The sequence below is a fragment of the Tasmannia lanceolata genome, unplaced genomic scaffold (genome assembly GCF_043159265.1).
Source record: "Tasmannia lanceolata isolate RefF3 unplaced genomic scaffold, GAP_Taslan_0.1 ptg000024l, whole genome shotgun sequence".
Lineage (NCBI taxonomy): Eukaryota > Viridiplantae > Streptophyta > Magnoliopsida > Canellales > Winteraceae > Tasmannia > Tasmannia lanceolata.
In genome coordinates, this window is record NW_027518701.1 from 16,088,553 (window position 1) to 16,107,472 (window position 18,920).

Sequence of the window (18,920 nt, forward strand, 5' to 3'; positions counted from 1 at the left end):
CCTCTAGTCTCTCCTCCCCACCTTCCCTAGCCCTCTCCCACCACTTGATAAACTAAAATTCCTTGGAAAGAAAAAATTTCATGCCAGCCAAATATGGCCTGTAGGATATAGTTTTTAATCGGCCACATAATACAATTATGAGATGTTCCCCTCATGAACAGCACTTGACACAAAAGAAATGAAATTAACAAACTATTTTACTGTGATCAAATTAAATTACTACAGCTAGAAGAAAGGAAACAGAATTCAAGATGGGGGGCAAAAAGACCGGAATTAGATTTCTTCAATTTCCTGCAGAAATGACGTTACATACAACAATAAATTAGGTGGAACAGTCTACAACAACAGTTAAAACCCGAGCCAACGTAGCAATGTATTGACAAATCAAGCAAAAGACTCGGCGAACCATCGAAGAGCTGGACCTGAATCCAGTTCCCAACATCTGTACAATGGCCTCAGACCAAAAAAATAAAGGTCCAGACCCTACCATCCTTTTCAACTTAGTTTTTTCTCTCTTCTGTACTAAGCCTTCGCTTAGTAGTACCATATTTCAAGCTATCAAAGTGTTTTGGCTGGTGAGCTAATTTTCGGATAAAATTAGTAAAGAGAAACATCCCCAGTTCCTCACAAACTGTCAGAAATCCAAATGAAATTCATAACTCAACAGAATTGCCCTTGAAACACAGAACTGCTTCAGATGGTTTCAGTCGCTTCACAGAGAAACTCAATCTGCCAGAAATACTAACCATCCTAATGATCAAAGGGGAAATGAGTAACGAAAGTGTGGTCCCTACCTATGGAGGACTTGCACGCCGATGCCCTAGGTGAGAACCATGTCCCTTCAGCTACTTCAGCTTCCAATGATCCAACTTTATTCCACAGTTTTCCACTTTGGGTCATTATTGTACAAATGGGCTTTCTTAGCCAGTAACACGATGATAACCCAACTGCGCCAAAATCAAAAGAATAATCCCATATGATCAAAAGCCTGCTCCAAGGGCCAGCTCGTGTGATATCAGAAACCATTGACACGGCCAATAGTCGGAGATCCAGGGCTAAGGTCAAGTGATGGGTTCGACTTCACATGATCCCTCAAGAGCTGCTGAGAGACACGATCTGCCAACACTGATTGACCATCATACACTTCCCGTGGGTCCCCATGGACTACCCTTCCAAATGGCTTTCCAAAAATTTCATTTTCAGATGCCACTAGTTCCCGGAAGGCATGCGAACCTGGTTGAATCGCTCGAAAGAGTTTGGGATTGGGGTCATGATAGGTTGAGCCATTGGTGTAGTGACTGTTGGGAGACCTTGGCATGCTTCCAAAGCCTTCATGTAGGTAGGCTGATTGCTTTAGGTGATGAAATGGGATGGCGCCATTACTGCCGGTAAGAGGTGTGGACGAGCCAGAGGTAGTTCTAGGACTGGATATAGGAGAAGGGGACATCCTTCCATTCGCATATTGTGGAGATCTTGGATGCAGAAGAGGGCTTCCAATAGGAGAAACTGGACAAGATATGTTGTTCCTTGGCATATGACTGTCACTGAAAATCAGAACACCACATTCAAAAGGATCCAATTTAATGCATGGTGGTAATAGTTGGTGATAGGCTTGAATCTTATCCCTATGTGCCTGGCTAGGGTGGTCAACAACTCATTGTTATGATATTCAGAAAATTAATGAGGTGGTGAAGACAACCAGCAAAAAATAATTCACGAAGGTCAGATGACTTTGTGAAAACACAGGTCCTATGAACAGTTACTGAAACTATGATCACTATCTACTTCATATTATGTTCAAAACAAATGAATCAAGCATAAAAGCAAAATACAAGAGGCAAAGAAATATAGAATTCTGACCCTGATATCCAACGGACGCAAACTAGTAACTTTCACTACTAAATGAGAGAGAGAGAGAGAGAGAGAGAGAGAGAGAGAGAGAGAGAGAGAGAGAGAGAGAGAGAGACCGACCTGGACGATGAATAAGTGTTTCCCCCTCTAGGCTGCTGAATTGCTAGCCCTTCCATGTCCAAGGAGGAAAGATTTCTTGAATGTCTAGCACCCTGGATAAAGATCACAGAAAGATTGAACATTCAAACCCACCACCTAAGACACAAAAACTCATGCAAACAAATATGTAAACCAGTGTTTAAAAACATGGAAACAGATGAGAACTCAGTCATGGTAAAAAAAGAATCGACTCCAGCAGAGTCAATGATTGACGCGGTCAAAATCTCATAAACTCGGATGAGTCAAAGGAGTTTTCGATCATAACTCAGTCACAGATGAGAACTCGGCCAAGGGAAAAAACGAGTCGACTCAGGTGAGTCAATGATGTGGGAGGGGGTGGATTTTAAACAGTGATATGAACTAAACAGATTCTGCACAAAATTAATGAGCCAGGATGAATTTTGTTGGTCTCTTGTCTAGTTAAGACTGGATACACAGGCCCAACAGGGAATGCAACAAAGCATGCCTGCCTGCATTTCAGACTTCTTTAAGTGTGCCTACAAAAAATCTAAAACAATTTTTTACTAAACAAACACAGCATAATATGAGACAAAAAGTGAAATTAATAAACACTAAGAAAAGAAAATGACGTTCAATTCCACTTGACCGATACACCAATCTTGATCACCATGTAATAAAGAATTTGGAATCACATCAGAAGCTAGGCTACTTGGTGATCATATGGGTTGTAAACAAGCTAACAGGGAAGTTTTCCTCGTGAAGTGGAAGCCTCTATTTATGCTCTTTTGTGGAAGAAAGGACTGTTAGCAATTTCAATCTCTCTCTTAACTATCACATAACATAGATAGGGGTAAAGAAAGTAATAACAATCCTCAAACTGCAGGCCTAATCTGTACAAGTTTGTATGCAGTGTAAGCCATGGCACTGTGTTCTATTCATGCTTGATTGTGCTATGAACTATTTCTTGGTTCTCGGAGATACTAAGTTTATCCTCAGAACACGATATTAAGGGCTTGACCTTCAATAGTCATATGAAATTGTCTAATCAGTGTCACAGTATGTTAACTTGAAAGTTATTTCATCCTATCACAAACAGCTTGCTACCATACTAAATATATCAAATAATAATATTAGATGACTGCAATATTGTATACAAGCAATGAACAAGGTTTAAAATTTCAGTTTCGGACATATAGCCGAAACCAAATTTTTGCCGAAATACCGAAATTTTGGCCGAAATTGGTAAAAAAGGAAAAAGAAATCATTTAAATCCAAAAATTTTACAGAAATTTCGGCCTAATTTCAGTAAAAAAAGCGGAATTGCAAAAAAATAATAATAATAAAAAATGCCAAAATTACCGAAATGCTGAAATTTCGGCCAACACCGAAATGTGTACTGTTGGTCTCGGCCCCGGCCGAAATCCGGAATTCGAAACGAAATTTTGGTATTTCAGTGCAAATTTAAAACCAGGGCAATGAAGCATGTGACGTTCAATAACCCAGGATGTCAGAAGAAAAATATAGAATTTCCTAGAAGCCAGATTCATGCACCTAGTATTAACAGCTTCCCTTCCCTTTTTTTGTTAAACGATGACCAGGGGCCAAGGACAACGCTTTGGCTAAATCAGATTCTGAAACACCATCTCTAGCAAGGATATGCAACCAACTCATTGGTATATCTTACAACATGCACAAACGGAACATCAACTCTATGATTTCACATATAATATGACCAATTCTCCAACACATTACATCAACCTCCCAATTTAGCCAACCCATTGCCCATCTATGTTGGTAACCACCTCCATTTCTTTTTTTTCTTTTTTTTTGAAAATTAACAACTTTATAAATCAACATAAGTTGGGGGACAAGATGTCCCCGGATACAAAGAGCCCATTATGGAGCCCGGGAATCTTACAGTGAGGAAAGATACATGTAAGCGACACAATGAATTCTAAGAGTCCAAATTCTCATGAATAGGTGCTACGCTGACCGTCGTTGATGAATAGCTTCTACGCTGACCGTCGTTGCTTCCGCTACCACTCCTTGCTTCGCCAATTCATCCGCCATTTCATTCGCCGTTCTCCTTCTGTGGAGTATTTTAGGATTCATCACACTAACCAGATCCTTAACTTCTGATATTGTGTTTTGCAGTCTCCATGGCCCTTTGGAATTATTAAGGGCCCAAGCAATGGTGTTGGAAGAGTCCCCCTCGATAATGAGTGGCTTTGACACATTTCGATAGCACCATTTGAGGCCGAAAAAGTAAGGCCCTAACTTCAGCCTCATTGGCATCGCAAATTCCAACTGGCCCAAGGTATTTCATCAGCACTTCACCATTCGAATTCCTCACCACACTGCCAATACCAGCTTTCCCCGGGTTTCCAAGAGTGCTGCCGTCAAAGGTAAGCTTTAACCATCCCGATGGCGGCGGTTCCCATTTTGGGGTTTGTTTAACTCTAATTTTCCTATCCCAAATAATCGCATTCCAATTCCGGAGAATCTCCCCATTTCCGCAAGTGACGATTCTACGGCTTTTGACCCATGATATCAGTTCTATCTTTTACTTCAGTGAGCACCCGCTCCACATTTTTAGCCTTCTCGACAAATATTCGATTATTTCATTCCTTCCACACGTTCCATATTATGGCAAGAGGCAATAAATTCCACATTAATTGCCCTAGATCTCCAAATAAGCCCCCGACCAATTCAATAGTATCTTCGATATTGATTTCTGGAAGACCCACGTCACTCCAAAAGTCTTAAGCATCCTATTCCATATTTTCAACGAGAAGGGACAATGGATTAATAGATGATCTAATGTTTCCTCTGACTGCTTGCATAGGATACATTGACTAGCCAATCTGAAGGATCTTCTCTTTAACCTATCACAGGTTTTAATCCTTTTATGGACAACCGTCCCCGCGAATGCCAATATTCGAGGAGGTGATTTGAATGTCCATATCCGCGCTTGCCGGGAGGCTGGTTTGTCACCATTATTTAAAGCAGAGAAGAATGATTTTGCGGAGAAATCACCTTGGGTGTCAGGAGTCCAAATCCTTTCATCTTTATCCTTTAATGCACAGTATTGGAATTCAATAGCTCAAGTAATGCAATAAATTGGTTAATTTCTACATCCTTCAGATTTCGCCGTAATCTGACATCCCAAAGGGTCTCACCATCCACCACACTCCTCTTCATGTACTCCGACACCATTGATCCACGATTTACTGCAAGCAAAAATAGGTTCGGGAAACTGTCCTTCAACATTGTATCCCCACCCAAAGGTCCAGCCAGAATCTGATTTCATCTCCCTCTCCCACCCTGAATCTTACCACTGGATCGAAATCCTCTCTAACCGAGCATATTGATTTCCATACCCCCGAGCCTTTCCCAGTCCCTGGATTTCTCGCCTCCCATTCTTCACCTAGTCTTCCATACTTGTCTCCAATTACACTATGCCACTGAGCCTTTTTATCTTCCCCAAAGCACCATAACCACTTACCTAAAAGTGATTTGTTTCTCAATTTTACTCTACCAATCCCCAGCCCTCCATATTTTTTTAGGTTCGAGACCTTATTCCAGTTCATTAGGTGCTTGAGTTTCTTTGAGTTTCCATGTCCTTCCCACAGAAAGTCTCTCTGCAACTTCTCTATTATTTGTGCAGCTTTGCTTGGGATTTTGAATAAGGACATATAATAGACAGGCATGTTCGCGATCGTGGCTTTGATTAATGTGATTCTCCCCCCAAAGGATATATATTTTGACTTCCACATTGCCAATTTGCTCTCAATTCTTTCGACCACCGGGTCCCATTGTTCAGGCTTAAGGATACCGAATCCAAGTGGTAGCCCCAAATATGTCATTGGAAATGTGCTTTCATCGCATCCAATAATCTCCGCATACCCCTTGACAGTCTCCTGTTGGACATTTATCCCCGCCATCATACTTTTGTAGAAGTTTATTTTCAGCCCAGTTACAACTTCGAACCACCTAAAGATTCTCTATATATTTCTTACTGAAGCCATCTCTTCTTCAATTAGAACCAAGGTATCATCAGCGAACTGAAGATGGCTAACGGCTTCAGAGTTACTGCTCGGTTTTAGACCTCTTAAATATCCCATCGCTTGGCCTTTGGAAATTATCAGACTTAGTGACTCAGCCACCATTATAAATAGATAAGGTGATAGTGGATCACCCTGTCTCAAGCCTCTATTGCTTTTGAAGAAGCCTTCAGCTGTGCCATTAATTAAGACAGAAAAGGAAGCAGTTGATAAGCATGCTTTGATCCACTTCTTCCACCTTGTGCCAAATCCCATTCTGTCTTGTATGTATTCCAATACCTCCCAATCGATGTGGCCATAAGCTTTCTCAACATCTATCTTTAGGACCAAACCCCTCTGACCATTTCGCTTTACTGAATCAATGACTTCATTTGCAATTAGTACGCCATCTAATATCTGTCTTTTCTCCACAAAAGCACCTTGAAAATTTGAAATGAGGCTCCCCATCACCAATTTAATCCGTCTTGCAAGAATTTTGGAGATAATCTTACAGACACTGTTTATTAAGCTTATCGGGCGGAACTCCTTCAGACCAATTACCCCACTCTTCTTTGGAATAAGGGAGAGAAAGGTCGTATTAGCCTCTGAATTCATTACACCACGCTCATAAAATTCCCGTACAAAAGCCATGATGTCATCTTTGATGATTTCCCAGTAATTCTGGAAAAAAGCCATCGGAAACCCATCAGGCGCAGGTGCTCTGTCTTTTCTCGATCAAGAATACTGCGCCTTGGACTTCCTCTTCAGTGAACGGTCTTTCGAGCTGAGTTGCTTCTGACTGACTTAGAGATCTGAACGCCAATCCATCCATTTTAGGTCTCCAATGATATTCTTTGTGATATAGACTAGAAAAGTAAGAGATTACCATGTTCTTAATCTCTTCCTTGTCTTCTACTAGAACATCTTCCTCCCGTAAGCAATTAATAGCATTTGTACGTCTCCGAAAACTTGCAGTCCTGTGGAAGAATTTTGAGTTGCAGTCACCTTCTTTGAGCCACAGGGCGCGGGACTTTAATCGCCATTGAATTTCGTCCCTTCGTAGAATTTCTTCAAATTCCTCTATTAGCTGTAATCTTTCCATTTTCTGAGCAGTTTGTAGCCTACCGGCTTCTTCTTTTAATTCCAGTTTCTGTAAAGAAGATATAATCTCCTCCTTTCTACATCGCTTTGTTTCATCCGCCCTTCTTTGCCAATCCTTAATTTTCAGCTTCAGTGCTTTAAGCTTCCTACATAAAATGAAGCCCTTCCACCCCTCAACCGAGATTTCGTTCCACCACGATTTGATTTTCTCATCAAACCCCTGAATTTCACATAGGCTCCTATCGAATCTAAAAGGTTTGGGTTCCCCAGAGTAGTTTGACAATTCTAGGAGGAGAGGGTTATGGTCCTAGGTAGGTTTAGGTAATGTTCGTTGGTATATAACCAAGAAAGCCTCTTCCCATTCTTTCGAAATAAGTATTCTATCCAACCTGCTCATTACGAGATTATCACGATTGTTTGACCAAGTGAATCTCGACCCTTCTACGGCAGATCAATAAGTTGTCCCTGCTAGATGAAATTAGAAAATTTTCTCATGCTGATATTGATTCTCCCCTGCATATTTTTCTCAGATGGAAATCTTATCATGTTAAAATCTCCCCCTACAATCCACGGTCCCGACCATTGATCCCTTCTTCCATTAATTCAGTTCACAAAGCTCCTTTCTCCCTTGCTTTTGCTGGCCCGTACACGATTGTGATCTTCCATCTTTCAGTCCACTCGTTTGATGTAAACATAATGGATATTGTAAAACATAATGCTTACCTCCTCCGTGTTTAAACGGTTGCTTCTCCAAATCGCTATTATTCCCCCCGCCGATGCAATCGCCACCCACTGCCTTTGGTTTCTACCCCAGATTTTGTTGATTATCGCATCATTCACCCCCAATGATTTTTCATTCCACAATAGCCATGAAATCAAGCTTCCGGCTTTGAATTATATCCTTCACCGCTATGCATTTATTCTCCGTCCCAAGACCCCTTATGTTCCATATTCCAATCTTCATATTAACAGATTTCCCAATCCCAATCCCAATCCGAAATTCATAGTAGGGCTCAAACCTCCCTAGTTCCCCTTCTCAACTTTTTCTTTGTTTCCTTTCTTCAATCTTCACACTTGTCAGCATCCTCCATAATACGCCAGGTTTCAGCTTCATTTTCATGATGAGAAATACCAGATCATTGCCCAAAATCCCCATAGCTTCACGCTCAGAGATTGTTGCTTCTACAATTGACTCATCAGAATCAGGAGCTCTAGAGTAGGCTTCATTAATTTTTCCTTGAAGCTCTACCTTCAACAAATCAATTTCGATGGCCGTCACCGGAGTCCCTTTTTCCTCCACGTATTCTTCGCCTTCATCTCCAATAATTTTGTTCAGAGGATTTTCTTCTTACCCGGATCGTCATCAGTCCTTGAATTTTGTTCATGACCTCGATCCTCCATCGATTTTGCAATTTCACTTTCCTCAAGAATTTTCCTTGATCCTTCAGAAGCATCTGCCAATTCTTCCTTCTTACGTCTTCTTGATTTCAATTTGAGGAATTCCTGGACGATCTCTTCTTTTGAAGGGGACTTGACGGATTTTCTTCGCTTTAGGGTTTTCTATATTCCGGCAGACTACGAGATTTCCGTCCAAAGATCGTTTATCACATTCCTAAGTTTATCCTTGACTAAAAATTCCATGCCCTTCTCCTTTTTTCCTCCTCCACGGAGGCCGACACCTTTAATCTTAACATTTTTTCTGAAACGATGAAAAGACCTAGGCATCCTTTCTTCTCTCTCCGTTCTCCAATAGGAATAAGGCATTCTTTCCATCTGTCGGTCATGCACCCATCTTTGAGTACCATCCGTTACCCCCAAATGGATTCACACCAACATGTGGTCCTCTATTGATTCTAAAGGACAGATCTCGATGGTTATCTTCACTAATGGCTTTAACACGTACCCTTGTAGCATTTTGGTTTCTACCACGTGTCACTGCCTCTTTTAATGACTCACGTTGATTTTTGTCGGCTTCTCCAGAGTAGCTTCTACTAGACGGCACAGGTGGGAGGCCACGTAACCCCATAGCTGGCAATACTCCAGACCTTATCCTCATGTCACTGTCATCCACCCATGTAATGCCACGTTTGAGAGGGGCTTCTACCGCCATCGAATTTTCTGCCAGGGGTCCCTTTAATTTGAAATTTGAATAAGCGGTAGGATTTTGATCGTTCCTTTGAATGGTCTGATCAACGACTATTGCTTTGCCTTTTCTATCACGTTCCATCTGCCACGTGTGAGTCCGTAGCTCAGATTGACCGTTCGATTGTTGATCTTCAACAATGAACGGCAGATCCATTATCTTCTTCCTTTGTCCATCCGAATGGAGAAAATTTCCAATGTCTCTGTTCTCCGATCTTTCATCTTCTCCCAGATCGCGATTCTCACTTATCCAGTTCTTCCTGTCATTCTCCATTGTTTGTCTTGGCCTAATATTATCTTCTCCACCAACCGGTGTGGGATGCCTCAGAGTGTTCACCCACCACTCCTATTGTGTACCACCGAGATTCAACCTTCAATCGAACATAAGAACGGAGAAATCTCCATTCAGACGTGTGCACCTTCGCCACCGCATATTCATTGAAAAAATCACCTTTACCGTCCATTTTTGTCTCCATTACCGCCCCGAATAGCCCCCCCAATGCTTCCACAGTTGAGGATGCCCACGCATGGAGCGGGATCCCATAGAAGCGGATCCAAATTGCTTTAGCTCCAGTTTGAAGCGTAGGATGCCAAGAGCCAGGAGATGTTAAGAAACTCCCATATGCATGCGCTCCTCTTTTGAAGATCGATTCAGCCTGAGATTCAGATTCAAACCCAAAAAGAACCTCACGTGAACCTATAGAGAACGGTTCTGGTACGTTGGGGAGATTCCAAAACCATTTGGCCCATTCCCACACTTCTTGTAACTGCCATTTTTCAGATTTCATTCTACCGATAAGACAAGACCTTAGGAGTTCCATTCTTTCAGATACCTCCATTTCTGACTTGTCCACCCCACCTTTGGCAAGAGTATCGGCTTCTCCATTAGCAGAGCGAAGCGAGTGATACAGAGTGGGACGGATAGCCCTGAAAAGATCCCATATCTCCCTAATGGTGCTAGCCAATTTCCATTGTTCCTGAGCAGAGCCATTTGCATGATTTAGTTAAAGCAATAACATTCGAAGAAGCACCTTCCACGGACAATTTTCCACCTATTTGCAAATAAAGATGAGGAAATAAGAGTACCAGAGCATTCATTTCATTGGAATCTTAAATCCAAACACCTAGCAATTTTTTTTTACCACTTCTCTTCTCCATCCTCAAGAAACCCCAATACTGGAGAGGAATAGGTTCCAAGAGAGTCAGCATCACTGTTAAGTTTCAAGGATTTAGTCAAGGAGGCAACAGAATCCATCCCAATGCATCACCATCCACTCTATAATGGCCTCTGAAAATCTGCTTCCAATAAGTTGAAGATCTTGCATCATGTCCAAAAGTCCTTGTGAGATACGGGAAAAATACGATTGAGCTCTATCCAATTTCGCATTCCAAAAGGGCTTATTTTCTCCTAAACTTCCTCTTATTAATTTCATTCTATAATCTCTAATGAACTGCAAAAAGGAAAATTTTCCAAAAAAATTGTTGCTTTACACCAAAGGGCCCATCTGTTGGTTCACCAAAGAGATCAGTAACTATCCAAGAACATCCTTTTCATACCGAAGCGTCAACGGATCTAGTCCCAAAGCACGCCTAGTCAACTTGCAAATGACTGAAAATATGGTTAACCCAAACTTTTGTTCTTTGAAGTATCAAACATGTGAGATCTTGCTAGCCATCGGAATCCAACAAAATACCTCCACTCTAATGCTCTGTTTGGTTGCCGGTTTTTTTTGTGCCTGGGAGTTTTGTGGGAGAGTAAGTTAAATTTTGGTCCCATCCCATGTTTGGTTGCCTTTTAGCACTAGGTTTATTTTAATCCCACTCTTGTAATGATTACTTGTGGGGTGAATTTTTTAATCCCACTTTTGTAATGATTGCCTTTTCATCCCATCCCAAGATAACCCCAGGAACCAAAATAAACTCAGGAACCAAAAATAAGCTTGAGAAGAATTTTTTTCTACCCAACAGTTCAAGCAACCAAACAAAGGTTTTTTTTCCTCCCACCATATCTCCCAGGGTATTTTTTTCACAGTAAATGGTAAAAATGAAAACATCACTGTATTTTTTTAAAATATCACAATTTTTTCAGTTTTTTTTTTGTTTTATCAAAATGTCGCGATAAAACCACGATATTTTGAAAATGTCCGGGATATTTGTGACATATGACCAGACAAGTAAATCAAGCAAACATGCACAGTACCTAGCTATTTTAACAGTTACCATGAAAATGAACTTCAATATTGAAATAACCAATAAAAGAGTTGACAAATATATGCAACTTAATAGTAGCCACAAGCCAATCAGCTTAGCAGATCCAACAACTTTCACAACACAATATAACATGGGTAGCATAAGAAAACAGAATGATAAAACTAACCACGAGAAGAAAATAGACTATCCCGTGGATAAAATTTATAAAAAAAAAGGAAATTCCATACCGTGGATCTAATTCCATTTGTAGCTCCAGAAAGGAGTTCTAGATACTCGGAGCCAGGAATGGGTCTTTCCAACGGCGCTGCATTTTTCACGAAAGGGTGGTCCAAAAGCTGAGCAGCCATAGGACGATGTATGGGATTGCGTTGCAAACACTGCTTTACAAAATCCTTGCCTTCATCTGAGAGATGATCAGGAATTGCTGGAAGTTCTTTACTATTCCCAATCTTAAACATGGCAGCAACCTTTGGCTCAAACATGAAACACATCAATATGATAAACCAACAAGAGCCATTCAAAAAAACAAAAAAAAAACCCAACAAGGCGGCTCAGAAAAATTTAGTAAAACAAGTATGCAATTATGATGAGGCAATAAGAAATATATGCATTTCAGACATGCAAGAAACAATGAGATTTCAAATCAATCTATAATAGAATATAAATTAAAAAGCTAAGTCGCCCATATCTAATATTTGAAAAACTGACCCCTTCATACTGGCTCCATGGTGGTTTTGTTGTAGCCATTTCCAAAACAGTGCATCCAAGACTCCAAATATCCACAGCAAGATTACAGCCATTTGAGTTTTTTATGACCTGAATGGTCTATGGATGAGAAAAATGCAACTGGAAGTTATGTTATGAACAGAAAATAAAGGCTGTGGCAATAAAATATTCCAACCTCAGGCGCCATCCAGTAAGGGCTTCCCTTGAATGATAGTGGACATGATTGCCCAGTAATCTGAAAAATTGAAGCATGTGTTGAGATAAACAAAATCAAGAAACTATTATAAAGAGAAAATACAAATATTTAGAGTGCACAAGTACGCATGTATTTAAGTGACCCATAACACCTTGTTGAAGAAAGCTATCAACCAAAAAGGGAAAGTGTTTAATAAAGTGAAGAGTGCCATTGTCACAACAAGTGAATGTCATTAGGGATAAATATGGTCCTGGTCGGAATGAGTCAATTTTATTAAATATCAGTGGCAATGGTTTGTAAGCTTCGAAATTAGTTTGTATTGCAAAGGACAAATTATTTTGGATGCCAGATTTAGTTTTAGAATAAGTTGAGAAAATCATATTTGGTTGGAAAGGTCAATGGTTGGATGAGGCCGTGGAGGCCGGATCTGGAGGCCGTGGAGGTCGTCGGGAGACCAATGAGGCCGGACTTAATGGGGGTCTGACGGGGTTCGGTGTTGGTGCGAGATGAAGTCCGTAGGAGATCGGGTGGTGAAGATGGGTTATTGATCTGAAAATGGAGGAATGGGATGAAGAAAATGGGTTGTGGTGGAGGTGGGTTTAGATCTTGAAGAAGATGGTGGTGGTGGCTGGGTTTCAGAGGTGGAGATGGGTGGCTTTTGTGGAAGAGATGTAGGAGATACTGGAGGTGGTGATCGTGTAGGAGAAGCTGGTGGCCGGCGGGGAGAGCTGCCGGAGAAGACTACCGTCTCTCTCTGAAAATGCAGCCGAAGAAGATGACCTGGTGTACGATAGAATAAATGGCTATCGTGCACGGTTATGGGTGCACCATAGCTCTAGGTCTTCGAGCGGGATTTTTGAAAATCGAAATCGCCAGCTGGGATGAGGTGGATAAGTTTGTGTGGCATGGCAGACACGTATCATGATTTGGTGGGGCCCACAAATATGGTACTTTTGTTGTTTCTGATACAAGTTAGGGTATTGGGTAATGTAACTGGGAATGGGGATGGGTATCATATAATGGATATGTAAGCTAATTCTACTGTATGTATGGAGTGGTACTGTTGTAGCCTGTTAGGAGACAACTTGTCCCTTATTTGGAACTTTTTGGAATAATAAATGTCAATTTAAAAAAAAGGTTCAATGGTTGGATGATTCTACACTCTCACTATTGTTTTCTTCATGATATGATTTTGCATCTAACAAGGAAGCACGAATCTCAAATTAATATCATCAAGTGTGAAACAAGATTATTGGGATTGGTCATTTAGATGAAAGTTGAAAGATGGGGAAATGGGCATGCCCTTTGATCTCCCAGTAGGTTGGATAAATGTTTAAAAATGCGGGTGTGGTGCGGAACGGAGTTAAAGAAAATCCTAGTTGACTCGGCACGATATCGTCAAGTACTCGGTTGACACGGTTGCGTAATCGGTAGATGCGGTCATAACTACGCAGAGTCAATGGAGTTTTTATTGACTTTAGGGAAAAACGCGGAACGCGGCCAAGGTAAAATGGAGTCGACTCAGGGCAGTCCACGATGACGCAGGGTAGTTTTAAAACTAGGGGGATAACTTAAATTTCCCCCTTTTAGAAGCAATGATATTGGATTCATGACTCTATGGGTAGCTTCTACTTGCTATCCTTCCTTGCTTTCTTGACTCGAATCGATGATCCAAATCTAAACCTCCCATTGGTTTGGCCGATCCAAATTCCTTTGTGTGGAGGCTTTTGTTGGAATGTTATTGACAACAACATCAATACTTGAGACATGATGAATAATAACAAGGCTAGATAATTAGTGCATCACCTATAGAGAAGCTGGAAAATTTTCCAATCGGTACTATCCTTTTATTGGTTAGAAAGATAAAAAACTCATTGGAAAATTTCCCCTTTGGTAATATTATGGAGTATTTGGATGCAAAAGAACAATTTCAAAGCCAAAGATTGTCCACATGGCTTAATCACATGTAGAATTAAATCCTATATCATTCAATGGATGATCTCTTACTTGGGTAGAGGTGGTTAATCCAACTGACGCATTACAGTTGAATTTTGTTGGTACTTCATGTGATTAAAGACAGTCAATGCTCTATCATTTAGGCTTTTCCAGGTCTAATCTGTGTAGAAAATTCATGTGAAGCAGAAATCCAGGCTTCGCATGAAGGTTTTAAGGTATTTACTGTCAATCCAGATAGATTTTAAAGGGGAGGGTCATTCGGCTAATGTTATAGCTTGGGCTTCTGATAAGTGCACAGGCCTTGAGCACTTTATTAATTCCTATCGCAGATTTTTTGTATTTATTGAGTCAATAGAATATATTCGCATATCTCTTGATGTGCCAATGACATCGATTATGGTTTGGCTAGAGAGGGGGCAGAAAGAGGCCATTTGGGTGGGAGAGGCTATCTCTACTGTAATTTATTTTTTCCGTTTTTCCTTTTGTTGCTCTCTTAGAGGCCCTTTGGGCGGAAAAGGGTATCTCCACTGTAGTTTATTTGTTCTCCTTTTCCTTTTGTTGCTCTCCTAGAGGCCCTTTGGGTGGGAGAGGGTATCTCCACTGTAATTTATTTTCTGTTTTTCCTTTTGTTACTCTCTTTGTTGAGAGATCAGCTAAAACCCTCTTTACTTTTGCTTCAAATAATAACAACTCTAGTCATCATCAAAAAATAGGTACCAAATTTAGTGACCTCTTGAAAGTAGGTAAGACATGTACTGGGAATACAAAAAAGATATTTCAGCCCGACCCAAAAACTAAAAATACAACGGAGAGGAAAAGAAGATTTATCTAACACATCAAGTTATACAAGCTAAAATAATACTCAACTAGGGTTCCTCCAAATGAGTTATATGAGATGTTTTCTAACACATACTCCCATAAAAAAATAACGGAGGGAAAAAGTTGTGTTCTAAAGCACGCATCAATATAACTCTAAAGAGACTAATGTATTACCCACATGTCACACATATAAATAGCAAATGAAAATCTTACGTGCTTTGCCATCCCAAAATCTGCCAACTTAACACGGCCAACGGGGTCTACAAGGATATTTGCACCTTTGATGTCCCTGAAGAGGAAATATGGTTTAATGACAAGTATGAAGAGTGTCTAGAAACAGGAAAATCATACAAGAACGACGTGAAAGGGGTTACTATCAAATGCTTGGAATTACTGAATCCAACCTAATAATTCGAAATGAGAATAAAATTGGAAGTACACCCACCTATGCACAGTATTCTTAGCATGCAAATATGCGAGGCCCGAAAGGATTTGTTGGGTGTAGCTGCGAATTGCCAGCTCCCCGAATTGCCCGTACTCTTGAAGAAGCTTATGGATGGAACCACCAGATACATATTCCAGGTAGATATACAATTTGTCATCGACCTGTTCAAGGAGTGGAGAATCAATCTACTGAAAGAAAACTAAAGGTCTGCATGGATTGCAAGAAAAACATTTCTGATGGAAATTTTTTTCTTGGGGAAATATTTTCTTTCAACAATTTAGATGGAAATGAGGTGATTATGGTTAATTTAGAGTGATATCATCATAATTGAAGGCCCCTCTAAATAAAAATTGAATAGGGTTGGTTCCAATTATCCTTTTTTGTGTGTAACAAAAGTAGGACATTTTAGAAATATTTTTCCGTTCCAAACTTTTCCAAAAAATTCATGCAATCCAAACAGGGCCTAAACATATCTGACATTTATGCATACACAGCTGCTTGATACATTCTTTAAATGGAAATAACTCCACAAGAACAATTTTAAAAATGCGAGAAATTGATTATTCAAAACCCGGAATTAAAAATAGAAGGTTCAACTGTAAAATCCTTCAATTTGATATCAAACTACACGCAACACTAAGTTGTAAAATCCGTTTCGTTCGCCGTTTCGTTTTGGCGACTGGAATGGAACACTTCGGTGTTTTAGACGTTTCGTTCCACGTTTCGGTTGCGAAACTTTTCTTTCTGCTTTCCAGAGGGAATTTTTTTTAAGTAGTTAAAAATATGAAAAAATGCAAAAAAATCAGAAATTGTCAGAAAATCAGAGAAGCTTGAAGAGCTTAAAAGAAGATTAGAGTTCAATAGATCTTAGTTGGTGGGAAAGTGTGTAAATGAAGTTTGTAAGAGAAGAGTGGAAAAACAATGGTTAATGGGGTATATATAGCGGTGTGAATGCTTGTGGATGTGAAAAAACGGAAAATACCCTTCCAACGGCTATAAAACGGTCATAAACAATCATAAAATGAGGGTAGAATGATCCCAAAACAGTCCCAATGGCTATAATGGCATTCCCGTAATTTTTTAAAAAAATTCCGCCTTTTAGACAATTTCGGTCGAAACGGACCAAAACGGGCCGAAACGGAACGAAATCCGGAACGGAACGAATTCCGATTGGATTTCGTTCAGGTTTCCAGTCCGAAACCGAAATTTCGGCCTGTTTCAGCCGAAACGAAGTGAAATATACAACTTAGCGCAGCAGAGATGCACAGTTATAAAAAAGCAGCACCAATAACCATTTGAAATTAAAAGGTCGGTTTTATCAGGTGTAGTAACTTCAGACTTAAAGAAATAGTACCTTTTAACAATTAATAAATAGGATATTACAGAAAAAATCCTCTACCCTACTAAACACCATTTTACAACTAACTGCCTGACTTCTCTAATAATAACATCCAAAGGTCAGACACCCTCGTTCCAGATACTAACAGTTCATCAGCACATGTGACAAAGTTATGAGCTCAAAGAGCGGGAAATATAAAGAACAGTAATACTGCTTGTTCATATAGCAGTATTACTCTTCAACAGAAAAGAGCCAAGAAAATTCAGAAATTCATGTTCGAAACAGCTGCTGAAATTAGTCACTTCAGAACTGTTGAACTCGATGAAGAACTTAAAACTTCTAAGAAGAGGGAAACGACAATTAGAACCTTACCAACCAAAAAAATCAATTAGAACCTTTGTCAAGCCAAAAATGAAATCAAATCCGAAAATAAAACTCCCAAACAAGAGTGAAACAGTAATTAGAACTTGTTAACTTACCAACTTCTCCAAAAGCTTAAGCTATTGGAGAAAGGCGTTATTTATCTTTTATACTTTAACACTTCCCCGCACGTGTGGCCCACTTGGCAAACACGTGGCATATGTGGTCCCACTTTCGGCCCACCATCGCATGTGGATTTTTGCTATCCGGGAGGTTTGAACTCGAGACCTTTGGCTCTAATACCATGTTAACTAACCAACTTCTCCAAAAGCTTAAGTTGTTGCAGAAAGGCGGTATTTATCTTTTATACTTTAACAGAACTTAACACACTTTAGAACTCCTAGATAAAGATGTAAATGGAATACCTCAAATCTCTAAACATCAAAGATAAAGGCTTATGAATTTGAGATCAAAAGGACCAATAATGAGCCCATATGCTGAAGTCATTATGACATCATCACTTCAACCAGTTTTCAGGTCCTCCACCTTCTTTAACCAGTATACCTAATTATCAGTTGGAGACGGTGGTTATCCGGACTCAATGTCACCATTAGTTCTGTCACCTTCCCCAACCACACTCTGCATGTCTCATGCAATACATCACTGAGAAAGGTCACTAGCATTCCTCAAAATCAATCGCTCAATTTTTAAGCATGAGGTTGTAAACTTGTAAACTCAACTCAGACCATTTTCAAGTTGGAACGGACAGGGGTCTTCATCGAGTTCAGATATGTTTTTCTTCAAAGAAGCATACTAGAAAGTTCATCCACCTAGATCTCTCCGTCGGGATTTCTCTTTGGAGGAGGAATAATGTGCGTAACTTCTTTTTGCACAGGCGGGAAAGCTCCCCGGGAGTGCTCTCTCTGGGCAACTCGATAGGGAAGGGATTTTGTAGCTGTAAATATAACATTGAAAGTCTTAAAGAAACCTATCTTGACAACATTGAGGCAGGTTACTCTGTATATGAGGCGTTCCAAACCTTGGAGAAAAAATTGGGATTGCCTCATCTGTGGAGATTTGATAGGTATTTTGATGAAATGCTCGATTGGATAAAGCCTTTCTCTTTAGAGTTTAAGCATGTCTGCCGATCGGCAAATGAGGTGGCCGATAGGATTGCGAGAGAAGGAATGTCGAAAGAGGCATTGCCATTGTTTGACTCTCTACCTCCATGATTTTCTCTTGCCTATTTTTGTATTTTTCTCTTTTGGGTTGTTTTCCTCAACTGAGTATCTTGACCATCTCGGTCCTTTTTGCAATAAAATTGGCGATCTTTCAAAAAATAATAATAATCTTCTTAATTGATGTAACCGAATTACATCATTAGGGACAAGGTGTCCCCCAAGTGTAAAAGCCAAGATTACATTGATATCCTACTTGTACCAAAAAACAGAGCTCCTCAACATTGAATTCGCCCCACTGTAACTACAACCTGCAGTTGCATAAACAGTCTCTGCCAAGCAAAAAAACATTGTGTGTGGAAAGGAAAGGACTTTATGTGTCAAATGACCTTTCCTTGTCGAACGACCTTTCCTGCAAACCAAACAGGCCTTA

General features: G+C 40.2%; 1 protein-coding gene across 3 annotated transcripts in view; it reads right to left on the reverse strand.

Annotated features, from left to right (window-relative positions):
* Positions 1-254: 254 nt before the first annotated feature.
* Positions 255-18,920, reverse strand: part of LOC143857179 (mitogen-activated protein kinase kinase kinase YODA-like) — a 54,274-nt gene continuing 35,608 nt past the window's right edge. For 2 of the 3 annotated variants that reach the window (XM_077367567.1, XM_077367566.1), the window contains exons 6-12: positions 15,611-15,771; positions 15,379-15,454; positions 12,370-12,429; positions 12,177-12,293; positions 11,696-11,935; positions 1,972-2,063; positions 255-1,544 (exon numbers count right to left, since the gene is read on the reverse strand). In XM_077367567.1, the coding sequence (XP_077223682.1) occupies positions 1,016-1,544; positions 1,972-2,063; positions 11,696-11,935; positions 12,177-12,293; positions 12,370-12,429; positions 15,379-15,454; positions 15,611-15,771 (1,275 nt within the window). In that variant the 3' untranslated portion in view covers positions 255-1,015. The remainder of the gene's footprint in view (positions 1,545-1,971; positions 2,064-11,695; positions 11,936-12,176; positions 12,294-12,369; positions 12,430-15,378; positions 15,455-15,610; positions 15,772-18,920) is intronic. The other variant, XM_077367568.1, reaches the window with a different exon arrangement.